Here is a 19,296-nt window from a genome sequence, read left to right as displayed (position 1 = left end):
CCATTTTTCTTTGTCTTGTCACTTCTCTAAAAATGTACTGTTATTTGTTATGAAGCCCCATATTCTAACTACCTCTTTTAGTTACTCATCGCTGCTGTTTTTCCTGCATGTAAGTAAAATGCACACGTTAATAAATTCCCCCTGTTTTTCTTTTGTTACTCTGTATTTGTCAGGATAATTGTCAGGTTTCAGTTACAGAACCAAAGAGAACAGAGGAAAAAGAGGTTTCTTCTCCCCTCCCCTACAGTTTATTTTGGATAACAGTCCTTTGTATGTCTTTTGAAAATATTTTCTCCTAGTATGTGGCTTGTCTTCTAATTCTCTTGACAGGACATTTCACAGAGCATAAGTTTGTTATTTTAGTAGGGTACCAATTACTAATGAGAGCTACATGCAAACCATAGCATGTATTTTTAACACAAATTCAGTGTTCACTGCTTAACACTGTCATTTAAAAATCTTTACTAATTGGTTAAAAATTGTATCCCATTGTTGTAATTGGATTTCTTTGATTACAAATGACGTTGACCAAATGTTAATCAAATGTTTGTTAGCTATTTGTGGTATATTTTGTTTGTAAACTATTTGTTCATAAATTGGTTCATTTAATCCACTGTTTTATCCAAATTATTTAATGGTTTTATTTGTGTTTCGGAAAACTGGAGAGAAATTTATCAATTCTCTCTTTCATGGATTATATCTTTGGTGTTATATTCAACAGTCATTGCATTAAGATGGCAAATTTTGTTAGGTGTATCTTCTTAGTCTGTTTCATGTTACTATAATAGAATATCACAGACTGGGTAATGTATATAGAAAAGAAATTTATTTCTTACAGTTCTGGAGGCTGGGAAATCTGAGGCTGGGGGGCCTACATCTGGTGAGGGCCTCATGCTGCATGATCCCATGGTGGAAGGCAGAAGGGTGAGCACATGTGAGCACACATGTACAAAAGAGAGAGAGGAAGACGGGGGAAGGAAGGGACTGAATTCATTCTTTTATCAGGAACCCACCCCCACAATAATTAACCCACTCCTGCAATAATGACATTCATCCATTCATGAAGGCAGAGCCTCATGGTCTAATCACCCCTTAAAAGTCCCACCTCTCAGGTTGCAGTGAGTGGAGATGGCACCACTGCACTCCAGGCTGGCAGCAGAGTGAGACTCCGTCTCAAAAAAAAAAAAAAAAGAAAAGAAAAGAAAAGAAAAAAAGTCCCACCTCTCAACACTCTTGCATTGGAAATTATGTTTTCAACACATGAACTTTGAGGAATACATTCAAACCATAGCATATATTTTAACATAATTTTTTTAATTGAGGGAAAAAAGTAATTGCCATACCCATGGTCATCTAGATTTTCTCCTATATTATCTTCTCAGGAGTTTTATAGTTTTGCATTTTATATTTAAGTCTGTGGTTCATTTAGAGTTCTTTATTTTCTTTTTTGAGACAGGGTCTGGCTCTGTCACCCAGGCTGGAGTGCAGTGGCACTATCTCAGCTCACTGCAACCTCCACCTCACAGGCTCAAGTGATCCCACTGCCTCAGCCTCCTGAGTAGCTGGGATTACAGGCACATGCCACCACACCTGGTTAATTTTTGTATTTTTAGTAAAGATAGGGTTTCACCGTGTTGCCTAGGCTGGTCTTGAACTCCTAGGCTCAACCAATCTGCCTGCCTCAGCTCCCAAAGTGCTGGGATATAGGAGTGAGCCACTGTGCCTGGCCTAGAGTTAATTTTTGTGATGATTGTAAGATCTGTGTCTAGATTGAATTTTTTTGCACATGGATATGCAAGGCTAACATTTTAGAAACAGATTGTTTTCTTGTTTATAAAGTTAATACATGGTCAGTATAGAAATTTTCTAAAAGACAGAAAAATATTAAGATAATTGAAAGTATGACTGTTAATACTTTGATGAACTACCAATTAGTCCTTTTTATATGCATTTTAACATTTTTTAACTTGCTTTCTTCATTTGGACATTATAATATGATCATTTTCCCTACACTGTTAAAAACTATTTCTAAACATCCTTTTAATCACAGCATTTTCTTTAAGTAAATCATGTAATATCATTCACTTAGTTTTTTTATTTTCATTTCTCATTTCTAAATTTTACCATAATGAATATCTTTGTGTAGAAAGCTTTCTCCCCCACCCCTCTGTTTCAAGTTCTTTCCTTAGGATAGAGCCATAATAATAGACATGGAATCAGACTGGGGAAAAGGTTAGCAGGCTCCTAACGCATAATGTCAAATTGCTTTCCGGGAAGCTAGTTCTAATTTACAATCCCATCAGTAGTGGATAAGTGCCTATCTTCACTCAATTCCCACCACTACTGAACCCTGTCATTTAAAGATCTTTGCTAATTTTAGAGGTTAAAAATTGTATCCCATTGTTATAATTGCCATTTCATTGATTACTAATGAGGTTGAACAAATGTTAATCAAATATTTGTAATCTATTTGTGGTATACTTTTTTTGTAAATTATTTGTTCATAAATTGGTTCATTTAATTCACTGTTTTATCCAAATTGCTTAATGGTTTTGTTTTCAGGAAAACTGGAAGAGCTCACATAAGAAAGGTATTGCAACATACTATTCCTAAAGGATTTTTGTCCTCAGTTATTGCAGAAATGAAAGAGCCTTTTGGATTAGAAGAAGTGAATGAGAGTTCTTGTTTGTCTAGTTCCCTTTTGATTAATAAAGCTGGAAATGTCTATAAACTCACTCTTGATTCACAAGGTGGGTATAATAATATCGTACATCTTTGATGGCTAGAAAAAAATGAAAAATTATCTTTTGTGAAGGCTTTTTAATGCTTATTTATAGAGCAATAGATTTCAAATTTTAGTCCAACTGGCAACCTACCAAAGTTTACATATACTTAGGTTCCTGGAAGATTTTTTTTTTTTTTTTTTTTTTTTTGCAATGGAGTCTTGCTCTATCACCCAGGCTGGAGTGTAGTGACGCAATCTCGACTCACTGCAACCTCCGCCTCCCAGGTTCAAATGATTCTTCTGCTTCAGCCTCCCGAGTAGCTGGGATTACAGGCATGTGCCACCATACCCAGCTAATTTTTGCTTTTTTATTTGTAGAGACAGAGTCTCACTCTGTCACCCAGCCTGGAGCGCTGTGGCGCAATCTCAGCTCACTGCAACCTCCGCCTCCTGGCTTCAAGCAGTTCTCTTGCCTCAGCCTCCCTAGTAGCTGGGATTACAGGAGCATGCCGCCACTCCCAGCTAATCTCTTTTGTATTTTAGTAGAGATGGGGTTTCACCGTGTTGCCCTCTTGAATTCCTGAGCTCAGGCAATCCGCCCACCTTGGCCTCTCAAAGTGCTAGGATTACAGGTGTGAGCCACTGCACCTGGCCTAATTTTTGTATTTTTAGGAGAGACGGGGTTTCACCTTGTTGGCCAGGCTGGTCTCAAACTCCTGACCTCAAGTGATCCGCCCGCTTCAGCTTCCCAAAGTGCTGGGATTACAGGCATTAGCCACCACACCCTGCCCAAGATTTTTTTTCTAATATAATAAAATATATAACTTCATTGATATTTCATCAATAGTAGTGCTTATTATTTATTCCTATGAGGTTATTTTGTCTTAAAGAGTGATCAGAAGAAATGAAAGAAAATGGGAAGTTCATACAGATTTTGCCTTACATTAACAAAATAATTTTGAGTCACTGTTCTATAGGATGTTTCTATCTCAAAGGATTATTGATTCACAGCAAAAGTTAGTACAGTTTATTCTAAGGGTTTAGGTTTTACTCTGACTGAATGGGAAGCCACTGGAGGGTTTAAGCAGAAAGTGACATGATCTGACTCAGCTCTCAACAAGATCACTTTGGCTGCTGTGATGAGAGTAGACAGGGCAGGTGATGGAGAGAAGGCAAGGAGGAAAGCAGAGAAGTCAGCTAGGAGGCCATTACAATAATCATGTGAGATCATATTAAACTTAAAGGTGCCTGTTACTCATCCAAGCAGAGAAATAAGATGGGCATTTAGAAATACAAGTCTGGAGTTCAGAGAAGATGTCTGGGCTAGAGACACAGATTTGAGGACTGTATGATAGTTAATGCTATAAGACCAAATGAGAACACCTGGAAAATGAGTGGAGTTATAGAAGGGAAGAGGCTTGAGGTCTAATCCAGGGCAATATCTAGTGTTCAGGGAGATGGAGGAGAATCAGGAAAGGAGATTGGGTGGTCTGGTCAGAGTAGAACTAAGAGAGAGTGTGTCAAACCAGGTGAGGAAGGTGTTTCAAGAAGGAGAGGCTCCTCTCCCATGTTGCATAACACCAGTAGGTCTGGTAAGATAAAGAATGAAAACTGGCCAGTGGATCTGTGTGAAAGTCCTTGGGAACCTTGGCCAGGCACGGTGGCTCACGCCTGTAATCCTAGCACTTTGGGAGGCCGAGGCAGGTGGATCACCTGAGGTCAGGAGTTTGAGACCAGTCTGGCCAACATGGTGAAACCCCGTCTCTAATAAAAATACAAAAATTGTCTGGGCCTGGTGGCAGGCGCCTGTAATTCCAGCTACTTGAGAGGCTGAGGCAGGAGAATTGTTTGAACCCAAAAGGCGGAGGTTGCAGTGAGCCAAGATTGCGCCATTGCACTCCAGCCTGGGTGACAAGAGCAAAACTCTGTATCCAAAAAAAAAAAAAAAAGTCCTTGAGAACCTTGACAAAAAGCTGTTGGCTGGAGTCATGTAGACAAAAGTCTGATTGGAATGGGTTCAAAAAATTATGAGAGGAGAGCAGAGACAGTGAATAAAGGTAACTTCCAGGAAGTTTCACTACAAAGGGGAAAAGAGAAATTACGTGGCGGTTGGAGGGAATATTGGAAAGGATTTTTGTTGGTTGTTTGAACTGGGAGAAAATGGAGCATGTGTGCATAATTAAGGGAATGATGAGGCCCTCTTCTGACTGTTTCTATTTTTTTTCTAGAGTGAGGAGAGTATTGATGACATGTTTCATGACCTATCAAAAATAGTTTGATAATGATTACTTCCCTCTCATTTCAACAGCCTTCCTTGGCTTCGTTGATGTCTTCTCTGATTTTCTCCACTCATTTCTTCTTCGTCTCCTTGAGAGGATCTTTTTCCCTTCCCATTCCTTGAATGATGATGTTCCTTAAGGTCCTGCCCAAGAACCTCTTTTCTTCTAAATCTTCATATTCTCCTTAAATACTCAATTACTCATCCATTCAACAAATATTTATTGAGTATCTTCTGTGTAATAAGCACATCTTTAGGTACTGAGGAAACTGGCTACATTATCCTTCTCTTGTAGAAGCACAATAAAGATTTTAGGTTATTGGCCGGGCGCGGTGGCTACGCCTGTAATCCCAGCACTTTGGGAGGCCGAGGCGGGCGGATCACAAGGTCAGGAGATCGAGACCACGGTGAAACCCCGTCTCTACTAAAAATACAAAAAAAAAAAAATTAGCCGGGCGCGGTGGTGGGCGCCTGTAGTCCCAGCTACTCGGGAGGCTGAGCCAGGAGAATGGCGGGAACCCAGGAGGCGGAGCTTGCAGTGAGCCGAGATCGCGCCACTGTACTCCAGCCTGGGAGACAGAGCGAGACTCCGTCTCAAAAAAAAAAAAGAAAAAAAAAAAAAAAATTTTAGGTTATTAAGGCTTTTAGTAGTTCCATAGTGAAAAAAAAAATCAACTTTACTTAGCTCTACATTGTTTTTCTCTGCCAAAAATTGTATACAATAGTTTCACAGTAAACATTAAAGCATAGGTACATGGTCTATTCATGATAAACTTTCTATAAAATAATTTGAATTATGACTAAAATTTGGCAAATGTGTTTTCTGATTAAGAGATAGTTTAAAAACTCAAACAGTGTATTTGTTAGCTATGTAAATCAGTTTGTTTGGCAAACATCAGATGTTTGATTTAATACCAAGTCTCTTCTGTTTAATCTCCAGTTGTTCAGGCCTTGTTCGAAAATACAGATATAGAGAAGACTGTAGTGCTTCCTGGGTACAGCAGCTTCCTCATCACAAGCATTTTAGATAATAAGAATGCATTAGCCATTGCTACCATGCCTGAAAATGCACCCAACAATATGACCTTTCTAAAGAACACATGGTTCTTATACAACTTTGGGCAAAGGAATGGACGAACATGGAAAATATATTCAAAACCATGTAATTATTGGTTTCAACATGATGATTCACCATCCCTCAACATTGTGAAATACATTGATCTGGGAAACTCTCATGTTTTCAAAGTTAAGGTCATACGGAATTCAAAAGGTAAGTTTGTTTTGAATCGGAAAATATCAAAAGGAAATGTTATTTCTTTTCTTGAATGTGAAATATACTCTTTGATACTGACTGACTTTATCTTTGGTTCCCATACTTGTTGGCATTCTACTACTAACAGTATTAGTGCCTAATTATTGAGCACTTACTGTGTACTGGGCTCTATATTAAACTATTATTTTATTTATTTATTTATGAGACAGACTCCCTCTCCATCGCCCAGGCTGGAGTGCAGTGGCACAATCTCGGATCACTGCAGCCTCCGCCTCCTAGGTTCAAGCGATTCTCCTGCCTCAGCCTCCCAAGTAGCTGGGATTACAAGTGTACACCACCACACCCAGCTAGTTTTTGTATTTTTAGTAGAGACGGGGTTTTGCCGTGTTGGTCAGGCTGCTCTCAAACTCCTGACCTCAAGTGATCCACCTGCCTCAGCCTCCCAAAATGCTGGGATTACAAGCGTGAGCCACCTCACTCGGCCATATTTTTATACATTATTTTATTTAATGTTTACAACAACCCTAAAAATATAGATTATAATCCTCATTTTACAAATGAGGAAAATGAGATTGCTACCAGCCCAAGTTGACACAGAATTTTAGTATAGATTTTTGTTGCCCTCTGAAATGAAAACTTTTTAATTACTTTAGTATTGTTACATTTATTTCAGCTACAGTTGACCCTTGAACAACACCAGTTTGAACTGTGCAGGTCCTCTTATGCGCAGATATTTTTCAGCCAAACACGGACAGAAAACACAGTTTCTGCGGGATGTGAAACCCACATATACACAGGCACTGACTTTTCCTATATGTGGGTTCCACAGGCCCAACTTGGGGACTTGAGTATATGTGGATTTTGGTATATACAGGGCTCCTTGAACCAACCCTTTGTATATACCACGGGATGACTGTATTTATTTTAAGCCAAAAAAAAAAATGGCTTTGAAATAGAATTATATACTTTCCTCCATTTTTCAAGCTATTTGTTTATTACAAAAGTAATACAAAAATTGTTGAAGATGCTAGAGAAATAGCACAATGGAAAAAATAAAACAAAAAATTTTAGTAAATAACTGAGATAGGAAGAGAAGAAGGAAAGATGGAAGGGAGGGAGTAGGGGAGAAAGGGCAAGAAAAAGAAGAAAATTGTGTCACCAGAAATGAAGAGGGAACTTAAAACCAAGAGATTAGCTAATGTATGACTCCCTGAAGGATGTGAAACCCAGATACTGATCATAAGGCAGTGAGATGGGTTTTAATGCCCAAGTGTTGACAGAAAGTTTGACTTTGGGCCTTACTACTTTGTGGAAGGAAGTTGGAATGGAGACCATTAAAGAAAGCTGGGACCGTCTAATCATGAAGAGAGAATTAGGAAAACTCTGTCCACACAGCAGCATGGGCTTAGAATGGGGAAAAGGAATTTCCCATAAAAAAGCGAAACTTCAAAACTGTATCACATTCAGAGACTGAATTCTGCATTCAGATGCAGAATTCCAAGCTGAGAAATAATAACACCTGGGCCCCAACGCAAGGAAGCACAAAACTCTCTGTAGGGGTCAGGCACGGTGGCTCATGCCTCTAATCCCAGCACTCTGGGAGGCCGAGGCAGGAGGATAGCTTGAGCCCAGGAGTTTGAGACCAGCTTGGGCAACATAGCGAGACCCTGTCTCTATTAAAACACACACACACACACACACACACACACACACACACACACACACACACAATTTTATTACATTAAAAATATTTTTTTAATTAACTCTCTGTAGGAATACTTTCATAACCCAGGTAGTATGGACTTCCAGGGAAAAATCAATCTCCATTGATCACAAATTGAGGAAAAGAACTTTAAAACTACGTAAGGAAATGACCCACCCTAACTGAGAGTCAACAGACATAGGAAAATTTTAGGCTTCAAGAACTTGAGATAACAGAAAAATCAGAAAGACACTATCAAATAAGTATGCGTAAAACTCTCAGAGTAAAAGAAGATATAGGAACCATAACGAAAGGACAAAATGCTATTTAAAAAAAAAAAAAAGCTTATTTGAAAAAACAGAACCAAGTAATTTATATAAGTGAAAATTAGAAGTTTTGCAAAAAATTGAGAGCATCTATTTCCCTCAGTATCGTGGATTAAATGTCCTGAAAACCTTTCTTGTATCTGAAACCCTTAGAAATCCTTTCTTGTTGATTGTATGACTAATTGTCCCTATTTCCTTCAAGTAATTTTAGAGTTTTAATTTTATGGTTTTAACTTTCCATTTAATTTTTAGGTTACCTCTATTCTATTTTGGTTATTATATATGGTTAGCTAATTGTTCCAACATTATTTATTGACTAATGCATCCTTTCTCTACTGATTTCAAAATATAACTTTATCTTAGTATACAATTTACCTATTATTCTGACCATTTCTGAATTTTTGAGATTTGTTCCATTGTAATCTCTCTACATTCTGTCACCAGCGCCACAATGTTCTAATTATTTTCCCTTTAAAATATACTGAATTGCTTATTAAAGGGCTCAGTCAGTTATACGTGTTCAGTTTGATGGAAGCAAATAGTAATCAACAAATCAACTAAGTTGCCTGTTTCTGCGGAAAAATCTAGTCCAGTCTACTGATAGTGTGGTCCCTGAACCTGTGTTAGCATCACCAGGGCACTTGTTAGAAATGCAAAACTTCAGGCCTCACTCCAGACCTGCTCAATCTGTATTTCAACAAAATCTCCAGGTAAAGGCTAGGAAGCACTGGCTAGGTCACTTTGGTTTAAGGGAAACAACTGTAGGTGTTTATGAACTCTGGTTTATTGATTGGTAAAGATGCCAGTTAGACCACATAGTATTTCAAATCTGTTTTTCCATTGAAGTCCTTGGTATGGCAAAGTTGCAAACAGGTGGCCTGCAGGCAGAAATTGGTCTGGTGAAATATTTTGTTTGAAATGCATAAGAATTTTATCTTGGCAACAGTTGACTGGCAGCCCTTTCAATTGACCATGTACCCTTCAGTTTTTCTACTCAGTCAACCAACTCAGCATAGCCAATATTATCGGAGACCTTGATTAGCATTTGAGAACCAGGCTGAGGAACGAGGGAAACATTTCTCTGAGAAAATATCTGTAAAGAATTTTTCTGAGAACTGTCAGAGGCATTTGAACCAGAGCAACTTCATCTTGAATAGGAATTGGGTAAAATGAGGCTGAGACCTACGGGGCTGCATTCCCAGACAGTGAAGGCATTCTAAGCCACAGGATGAGATGCGAGGTCAGCACAAGATACAGGTCATAAAGACCTTGCTGATAAAACAGTTACAGTAAAGAAATCAGCCAAAACCCACCAAAACCAAGATGGCAATCAGAGTGACCTCTGGTCGTCCTCACTGCTACACTCCCACCAGCACCATGACAGTTTACAAATGCCATGGCAACGTCAGGAAATTACCCTATATGGTCTAAAAGGGGGAGGCATGAATAATCCACCCCGTATTTAAAATATCATCAAGAAATAACCATAAAAATGGTCAACCAGCAACTCTGTCTATGGAGTAGCCATTCTTTCATTCCTCTACTTTCTTAATAAACCTGCTTTCACTTTACTTTATGGACTCACCCTGAATTCTTTCTTGTGCGAGATCCAAGAACCCTCTCTTGGGGTCTGGATCAGGACCCATTCCTGTAACAGAACTCTTAAAGTTGACTCTGTATAAATTGCTAATTATGTGCAGCCATCATGCAACCTTCAGAATAGATTCTGGTTTTGTTCTAAAATCTGATTAGCCAATCATTAAATTGAGTTTACAGATTTCAGTATATAAGATTAATGTTAACCTTGTTTCCATAGGTTTTCGAATGCTTGAAATACCACTACTGACTGTGTTTGTTGGAAACCCTAATTTGTTGGAAGTTAAAGCTGAAGCCGCTTTTGATGATACTGACAGTTATCTAATATCAATTTCTGCAGCTAGCAAAGTTTTACATCAGGTAGGATTTTCTTCATTTACAAAACATTCTTACTAATGAAAAAATTTTCTAAAGCAATTATTATTAACATTTAATGAGCACCATTTTAGACATCTCTGTTTATAAGTACACACATAAGAGTATAGGGTTACAAGGATAAATATATTGAAGAAAATGTTGTAATAATTTTATAAAAATGATTTATGTCCTACATAATATTTTTAGTAATTACTTATATATTTATCAAACTTAACAAAAGAAAAATTGAGATGCAACTAAAGGTAACTGCACATTTCTGAATCATATTTTTTCACCATAAAAATATTAAGTTGAGCTATATGAAATTACTCTTTTGCAGGCCAAAACACAGTGAAATCTTGGCAATTTAATATGTTCAATTTCTAAATTTTGCAAATATCCCATTAAAAATTAAAGAAAAAACTAACAAGAAACAGTAGCAATTGAGGCCATTTCTTTTTTTGTTGTTGTTTAACTTGGACTTCTTTTTATCACTTTATACGTATATACAGGTTAATTACATTTCTTCCTTCAACTGCTTAAAAATAGGGAACACAGGCTGGGCATGGTGGCTCACACCTGTAATCCCAGTATTTTGGGAGGCCAAGGCGGGTGGATCACCTGAGGTCAGCAGTTCAAGACCAGCCTGACCAATATGGAGAAACCTCGTCTCTACTAAAAATACAAAAAAATTAGCCGGGCTTGGTGGCCCATACTTGTAATCCCAGCTACTCGAGAGGCTGAGGCAGGAGAATCGCTTAAACCTGGGAGGCAGAGGTTGCAGTGAACTGAGATCATGCCATTGCACTGCAGCCTGGGCAACAAGAGTGAAACTGTCTCAAAAAAAAAGGGAACACTTTAAATAATAAGAAATTCACTAGTTGAAATAAAGGCTTATTATTCATATCATGTTCTTAATATGTACTTAATATGATTGATTTATTGAAATTGTGATAAAGATGAGCTACTAAATGAAAACTAAATGGTGAAAAATAAAACACATGTAGCTTACTAAACTCCTAGTATCTGAGAGGAAGAAATATCTCAATTCTTCAGGAAAAGCAAACATTTTTCAAATTATAAATTTACAAGTCATTTTTTTTTTTTTTTTTTTTTTTTTTTTTTGAGACAGAGTCTCGCGCTGTCGCCCAGGCTGGAGTACAGTGGCCGGATCTCAGCTCACTGCAAGCTCCGCCTCCCGGGTTTACGTCATTCTCCTGCCTCAGCCTCCCAAGTCGCAGGGACTACAGGCGCCCGCCACTTCGCCCGGCTATTTTTTTGTATTTTTTAGTAGAGACGGGGTTTCACCATGTTAGCCAGGATGGTCTCGATGTCCTGACCTCGTGATCCGCCCGTCTCGGCCTCCCAAAGTGCAGGGATTACAGGCTTGAGCCACCGCGCCCGGCCAAGTCATTTTTTTTTAACAGTGGACAATTACCAGGGCATAAACCCTTCATTAGCATTACTTTATTCAGTAAATGAGAACCACAAAAAATCGCTGGAAAGGACTAGATACAGATACAGAATAAATGTGCTCTTCGGCATTTTTCCTTTTTTTTTTTATTGTAAATTAATAGTTTATGAGGTACAAAGTGATGAAAGATGAAAGATAAGTTTTGGTGATAATGTGGAGAAAAGGGAACCCTTGTACAAAGTTTCTGGGAATGCAAATTAGTAGAGTCACTATGGAAAACGGGATGTGACCAGGCACGGTGGCTCATGCCTGCAATCCCAGCACTTTGGGAGGCCAAGGTGGGCGAATCACCTGAGGTTGGGAGATCGAGACCATCCTGGCTAATACGGTGAAGCCCCATCTCCACTAACAATACAAAAGACTAGCCAGGCGTGGTGGCATGCGCCTGTAGTCCCAGCTATTCGGGAGGCTGAGGCAGGAAAATAACTTGACCCCGGGAGGCAGTGGTTGCAGTGAGCCAAGATCGCACCACTGCACTCCAGCCTGGGCAACAGAGAGAGAGATTCCATCTCAAAAAAAACATAAAAAAGGAAAACAGTATGGATGATCCTCAAAAAACTAAAAATAGAATTATTGTATGATCTAGCAATTTCACATCTAGGTATTTACCCAAAATATTTCAAATCCGTTTGTCAAAAAGATGTCTGTGTACCAGTGTTTATTGCAGCACTATTCACAACAGCCAAGTTACTGGGTCAATCTAAAAGTTCATTAAGAGATGAATGGATAAAGAAAATGTGGTACAGGAATATATACATAATGTAATACTGCTCAGCCTTTTAAAAGAAGTCTGTGATTTGCAACAAAATGATGGAATTGGAACAGTATGCTAAATGAAATAAGCCAGGCACAGAAAGATAAATACCATACATCCTCACTTGTATGTGAAATCTAAAAAATTGAACTCATAGAAGAAGAGAACAAAATGGTGGTTACAGAGGTGGAGGTAAGAAGGATGGTCAAGGGTTACAATGGTGGTCTCCACCCTTTTTGGCACCAGGAACCAGTTTCATGGAGGACAGTTTGTCCATGGACTGGGATGCGGGGGCATGGTTTCAGGATTAAACTGTTCCACTTCAGATCATCAGGCATTAGATTGTCATAAGGAATGGGCAACCTGAATCCCTCGCATGTGCAGTTCACAATAAGGGTCAAGCTCCTATGAGAATCTAACGCTGCTGCTGATGTGACAGGAGGTGGAGCTCAGGCACTAATACTTGCTTGTCTGCCACTCATCTCCTGCTGTAAGGCCAGGTTCCTAACAGGCCACAGACTGGTACTGGTCCTCAGCCCAGGGGTTGGGGACCCCTGGGGTACAAGATCTCAGACGGAAAGAATATGGGTTTTTCTTAGTTCTATTGCACAGTATGGTGAATATAGTTAATAATAGAGTATTGTATGTTTCAAAATTGCTAAGAGAGTAAATTCTAAATGTTCTCACCACAAAATGATTAAGTATTCGAGGTGATGGCTATGTTAACCAGATTGATTTAATTATTCCACATTATATTCATAAGTATAGCAAATTTAGAATATACGTTATGAAAGAGAAGGAAAAATATGCTTAATTCTATCTTTCTTTTGTTTTGTTTTGGTTATTTTTGAGACAGGGTCTCTCTCTGATGCCCAGGCTGAAGTGCAGTGGTGTGATCACAGCTCACTGCAGCCTTGACTTCCTGGGCTCAAGCAGTCCTCCCACCTCAGTCTCCCTAGTAGCTGGGACTACAGGCCCACCACACCTGACTAATTTTTGTTTTTTCAGTAAATATGGGGTTTTACCATGTTGCCCAGGCTGTTCTCAAAGTACTGGGCTCCTGGATTCAAGCAGTCCTCCCACCTCAGTCTCCCTGGTAGCTGGGACTACAGGCCCACCACGCCTGGCTAATTTTTGTGTTTTTAGTAGAGATGGGGTTTTACCATGTTGCCCAGACTGGTCTCAAAGCCCTGGGCTCAAGCGATCCACCCACCTAGGCCTTCCAAGGTGCTAGGATTACAAGCATGAGTCACTGCACCTAGCCATATCTTTCAAGGATGACTAAGCACTTTTAACATTTTGGGTATTTAAAAAGGCAGTGTAGAGGTTCAGAACAGAGGATAAAAGTGTGAGCCCTAGAGAAGACTACCTGGATTGGCTCTCACTTCTGGTATTGTGGGTGACCTTGGGAAAGTTACTTTATTGTGGCTAAGATTCCTCGTCTATAAAATGGAGGTGACAATAATTATAGCTACTTCATATGGTTGTTTTGAGAATTAAATATGATAATGTTACCAGGAGGAGTGTGGGGTCCTCAGTTCTTGTCTTCTTGGAGGAAAAAATTCAGCCAAGAGATGTGCAGCAAGGGAATTTATTTAAAGCGACAATACGCTCAGAGCTGGCTGCTCGAGAGAACGATCCAGCTCCCGCTAGCGTTGGTGAAACCTTCTTCCTGAGAATCTTACATGATTATTCATGAAGGGCCATGAGGGGGTGTTACTTGCAAGCAGGTTTCGAGTGGTCCCTTGGGCGCATGCCCTGTGGTTGCACGTGCTAGTACACACATCGCATCGTATGTCTCATTAGCATTTAAATTCTCCACCCAGGGTGTGCTTTTTAGTATTATAATGAGCAAAAGGCTACTCTAGGGCAAGATTTTGGAGGAGTGCGGTGCTTGTCATCAGATAGAGTCCCTACCACAGTTATCTCCAGCTAGAGCCTGATAAACCTGATAAGCCCAGTCCAAGAGGCCAGAAGTTGCCATTGTAACCATTGTTTTTTTTTCTTTGCTGTCAGTTGGCAGTGCTGACAATCAGTGGGCAGCGCCTACAATCAGTGGGCAGCATCTCCAAGGATTCCTTCCCCAGGGGTCTTCTTCCTGCTCACTTCTGCCTACTCTAACAATACTACAAATAGCATATCTAAAACAATGCCTGGCACCCAGAAAACGCTCAGTAACTATTAACTTACAATATTTTCTTATTTTTTCCCTAAAATTAGGACACATGGTGTATAGACTTTTAGACACGTGCTCATTCCATTTACCTATATATTTTAATCCTTTGAAGTCAATATTTTTCTTACATATTCTAAATTTTTTTATCATGAAAACTTTAAGATATAGACAAAAGTAGAACTTCCATACATCCATTACCCAGACTAAATAATAGTCAAGATTGTGCTACTTTTGTTTTATCATCCCTATTTAATTTGTTTTGTTTTGACGTATTTTAAAACAAACATCAGGCATGTGATTTCATGCCTACATATTTCAATACACACCTCTAAAAAAATGTATATTATTTCCCACATAATGACAATGGCCATTATCATCCCTAAATTTTTTTAAAAATACTTTTTAATATTGTATAAAATGTAGTTCATACTCAAATTTCCCTAATTTTCTTTAAAAAAATATATATATAGTCAGTTTGTTTGAACTGAGATAAAAACAAGATTCACACAGTATTTGGTTGTTTATCTTTTAAGTCTTTTATTTGAAGGCAGCTACTACTCCATTTTCTTCCCCTGCCATTGAATTATAGAAATTGGGTCAGTTGTACTATAGAATTTCCAACATTCCAGATTTTTCTGTTTGCTTCCTTGTATCTTAACTTTTGCCATTAGACCTCTGTATTTCCTTTAGTAGTGGAACTCTGCTTAGATTCAGGGTCAATGTGTTTGACAAAGGTAATAAAAATACGCTATTCTTAAGGGCTACAGAGTATGGGGACAGGACAAAATGACTGCTACCAGAACCTACTATATCACTACGGTTATTAGTATTTCTACGTTTTTAAAGTTCCAAAAATACTTCAGAATTGTAAATAGAATTTATTGAATTGTATTGCTGTTTAATATTGTTCAAAGATCAAGTATATTTACTGTGCATGTATTTTTAAAATCTAGCAAAAATCTAGATAAAAATCTATCTTTATGAAATACAGTGATTACTAAGTGAATTTCATTTTCAAAATGTACACCAATCAGGCTAAGTGTGGTGGCTCATATCTGTGTTCCCAACACTTTGGGAGGCCAAAGCAGGTGGATCACTTGAGGCCAGGAGTTCAAGACCAGCCTAGGCAACACAGCGAGACCCCGTCTCTACAAAAAATTTAGAAAAAGTTTTTTTAGTTATTTGAACAGCATGGTGAATATAGTTAATAATAGAGTATTGTACATTTCAAAATTGCTAGGAGTAAATTTCAGATTTCAAAAGCTATGTGTGGTGGCACACATCTGTAGTCCTAGCTACTCAAGAAGCTGAGGTGAGAGGATCGCTTGAGCCCAGGCTCATACTTACTTCAAGTATGAAGTAAGCTATAATAGTGCCACTGTACTCCAGTCTGGGTGACAGAGCAAGATCTTGTCTCTAAAGAAAAAGAAAGAATGAGAGAAAAAGAAAGAGAGAAAGAGAGAAAGAAAGAAAGAAAGAAAGAAAGAAAGAAAGAAAGAAAGAAAGAAAGAAAGAAGGAAAGAAGGAAAGAAGGAAAGAAGGAAAGAAGGAAAGAAGGAAAGAAGGAAAGAAGGAAAGAAGGAAAGAAAGAAAGAAGAGAGAGAGAAAGAAAGAAAGAAAGAAAGAAAGAAAGAAAGAAAGAAAGAAAGAGTAAACAGTAAACAATCAAAGTTATTTTATTCATATCATCAAACCAAATATTCAGGGGCTCATCAGTGAATGAGGAAGCCTCAATGAGATTAGTTGGATGTAATAATGGCATTTATTTAATAAGTCTTTTAAAAATATTTTAAAATAAATTTTGTTGTGTATATATTTAAGGAATACAATGTGTTGTTATAAGACACATATATGTAGTAAAATGATTACCATTGTGGAATAAATACCTCACATGGGCACCTATTTTTCCCCAATGTGGTAAAAGCAGCGATAATCTGCTGATTCAGCAAAAATACTTAAGTACTGAATATAATACACTATTATTAACTATAGTCCTCATGTTCCTTTTTTTTTTTTTTTTTTTGAGAGGGCTAGGTCTGTCACCCAGTCTGGAGTGCAGTGGTGTTATCTTGGCTCACTGCAACCTTCACCTCCTGGGCTCAAGCAGTTCTCCTGCCTCAGCTGCCCAAGCAGCTGGGAATACAGGCATATGCTACCACGTCCGTCTGATTTTTGTACTTTTAGTAGAGGTGGGATTTCACCGTGTTGTCCAGACCAGTCTTGAACTCCTGACCTCAGGTGATCCGCCCACCTCGGCTTCCCAAAGTGCTGGGATTACAGGTGTGAGCCACTGTGCCTAGCTGGTCCTCAGGTTCCTAGCTTATTTCCAAATGCTTCCCAAAACCAATTAGATTGTAATATATTTCTTCCTGGAAAAGAATATGTCTTCTATTGTGATTTATTCTCAAACAGATCTTTATGGTCAAATATTTTTCTACTTCTGTCATGTCTTTTTCTATTTCTTCTTTTTCAATATTTTTTAGTTTTCTATATTCTTCACTATATTAGTTTGCTATGGCTGCCACAACAAAATACCACTGACTTGGTGGCTTGGTGACTCAAACAATGGAAATTTATTTTCTTACAGTTCTAGTGGTTGCAAGTTCAAGATCAAGATATCAGCAGGGTTGGTTTCCTCTGCAGCCCCTCTACTTGGCTTGTGTGTGGCCATCTTCTTGTGTCCTCATATGGTTGCCCCTCAGTTTCTGTGTTGTCTATATCCTAATCTCCTCTTCTTTTTTCTTTTCTTTTTTTTTTTTTTTTGAGACGGAATCTCGCTCTGTCCCCCAGGCTGGAGTGCAGTGGCGCGATCTCGGCTCACTGCAAGCTCCGTCTCCTGGGTTCAGGCCATTCTCCTGCCTCAGCCTCCCGAGTAGCTGGGACTACAGGCGCCCGCCACCGCACCTGGCTAATTTTTTGTATTTTTTAGTAGAGACAGGGTTTCACTGGGTTAGCCAGGATGGTCTCGATCTCCTGACCTCGTGATCCGTCCGTCTCGGCCTCCCAAAGTGCTGGGATTACAGGCTTGAGCCACCTCGCCCGGCCAATCTCCTCTTTTTATAAAATGACACCAGTGACATTGGATGGGGCCCAGCCAAATGACCTCATTTTACCTTAATTACCTCCTTAAAGGCCCTATCTCCAAATACAGCCACATTCTGAGATCCTGGAGGTTGGGGTTTCAACGTGTGATTTTTGGTTGGACACAGTTCAGTCCGTAACATTTACTTTAAATAACCTTCATTTATTTGGTTATTTCCAGGGTTCAACTTCAATGGCATTTATTATGTGGTCAGCCTCTGTTGAGTGCTTTGTTACGACCATGGTGCCAACACTGAAAAGCAGCTGTAGTTATCTCAGATCTATGCATCACATTCCTAGCAAATTTATCCCATCTGAAGACTGGATTAGTGGAGTTCATAAAGATAGTCAAGGTTTTAACCTCATCAAAACTTTGCCGGTAAAAAAAATCTAAGTATATCGGTTTAAGAAGCAATGCTGTGTGACTTTTGTGTGATTGCCTACCCATTCAGTTTCAGCATTTCTTTTGTGAGTGGCTCAAAACACTTCACAGTTATTTTTTAATCCTCATGTCATTTTGAGGATGTGATGATGATTTCCAAACTGTAAAAGCTTTCTGAAACAATTATTTTTCCTGGTAACTTAGTGTCATTATTATTATCATTTTACACTTTATATGTTGGTGTGACCTTTGGCTTTTGTGATATATTCAACTGTTTTCCCTTACATTGACTTGTCCTAAGCTGATACAATCAGCCTTTGAACAATAGGTTTGAACTGCATAGGTCCACTTACATGCGGATATTTTTCAAGAAATATATTGGACTTTTTTTGGAATTTTGTGACAATTGAAAAAATTCACAGACAAACCTCATAGCTTAAAAATGTAGAAAAAATTGGCCAGGCACGGTGGCTCACGCCTGTAATTCCAGCACTTTGGGAGGCCAAGGCGGGCAGATCACTTGAGGTCAGGAGATCAAGACCAGCCTGACCAATATGGAGAAACCCCATCTCTACAAAAACTACAAAAATTAACCCAGCATGGTGGCATGTGCCTGTAATCCCAGCTACTCGGGAGGCTGAGCCCTGGAGACAGGGGTTGCAGTGAGCGGAGATGGTGCCACTGCACTCCAGCCTGGGCAACAGAGCACAGAGCATGACTCTGTCTCAAAAATAAATACATACATTTTAAAAAGAAATATCTGAAAAATTAATAAAAAGTTGGATATGTCATGAATGCATAAATTATATATAGATACTGGTCTATTTTATCACTTACTATCATATACTATGCACAAAAAGTTAAAATTTATCAAAACTTACACACACAAACACAGATCCTACATGGAGCCGGAGAAATGTAAGCAAACGTAAAGATACAGTATGAAATCATAACTGCATACAATCAGCTGTAGTACACACTGTACTACTGTAATAATTTTGTAGCCACTTCCTGGTGCTACTTGGGTGAACTCAAATGTCGCCAGTATTCCTTTAAAATGCCCTGAGAGGCTATTCATCTGTACGTGAGCAGTTCACCTAGCCAGTAAATTGCAAATCACAATAAAAAGTGACCTCTCGTGTCTCTAATGTACTTTTCATCAGGTAATACCG

At 38.8% G+C, this 19,296-nt stretch overlaps 1 protein-coding gene across 1 annotated transcript in view; it reads left to right on the top strand.

Moving 5' to 3' along the window:
- The window catches only part of CATSPERB (cation channel sperm associated auxiliary subunit beta), a 150,867-nt gene that overhangs the window by 107,175 nt on the left and 24,396 nt on the right, over positions 1 to 19,296 (top strand). Inside the window, exons 17-20 of the mRNA XM_073010823.1 lie at positions 2,563 to 2,750; positions 5,944 to 6,273; positions 10,121 to 10,260; positions 17,924 to 18,121. Coding sequence (XP_072866924.1) covers positions 2,563 to 2,750; positions 5,944 to 6,273; positions 10,121 to 10,260; positions 17,924 to 18,121 — 856 coding nt within the window. The remainder of the gene's footprint in view (positions 1 to 2,562; positions 2,751 to 5,943; positions 6,274 to 10,120; positions 10,261 to 17,923; positions 18,122 to 19,296) is intronic.

The sequence above is a fragment of the Chlorocebus sabaeus genome, chromosome 24 (genome assembly GCF_047675955.1).
Source record: "Chlorocebus sabaeus isolate Y175 chromosome 24, mChlSab1.0.hap1, whole genome shotgun sequence".
Taxonomy (NCBI): domain Eukaryota; kingdom Metazoa; phylum Chordata; class Mammalia; order Primates; family Cercopithecidae; genus Chlorocebus; species Chlorocebus sabaeus.
Note: the sequence above shows the minus strand (reverse complement) of the source record. Positions and strands in the feature narration are given on the sequence as shown.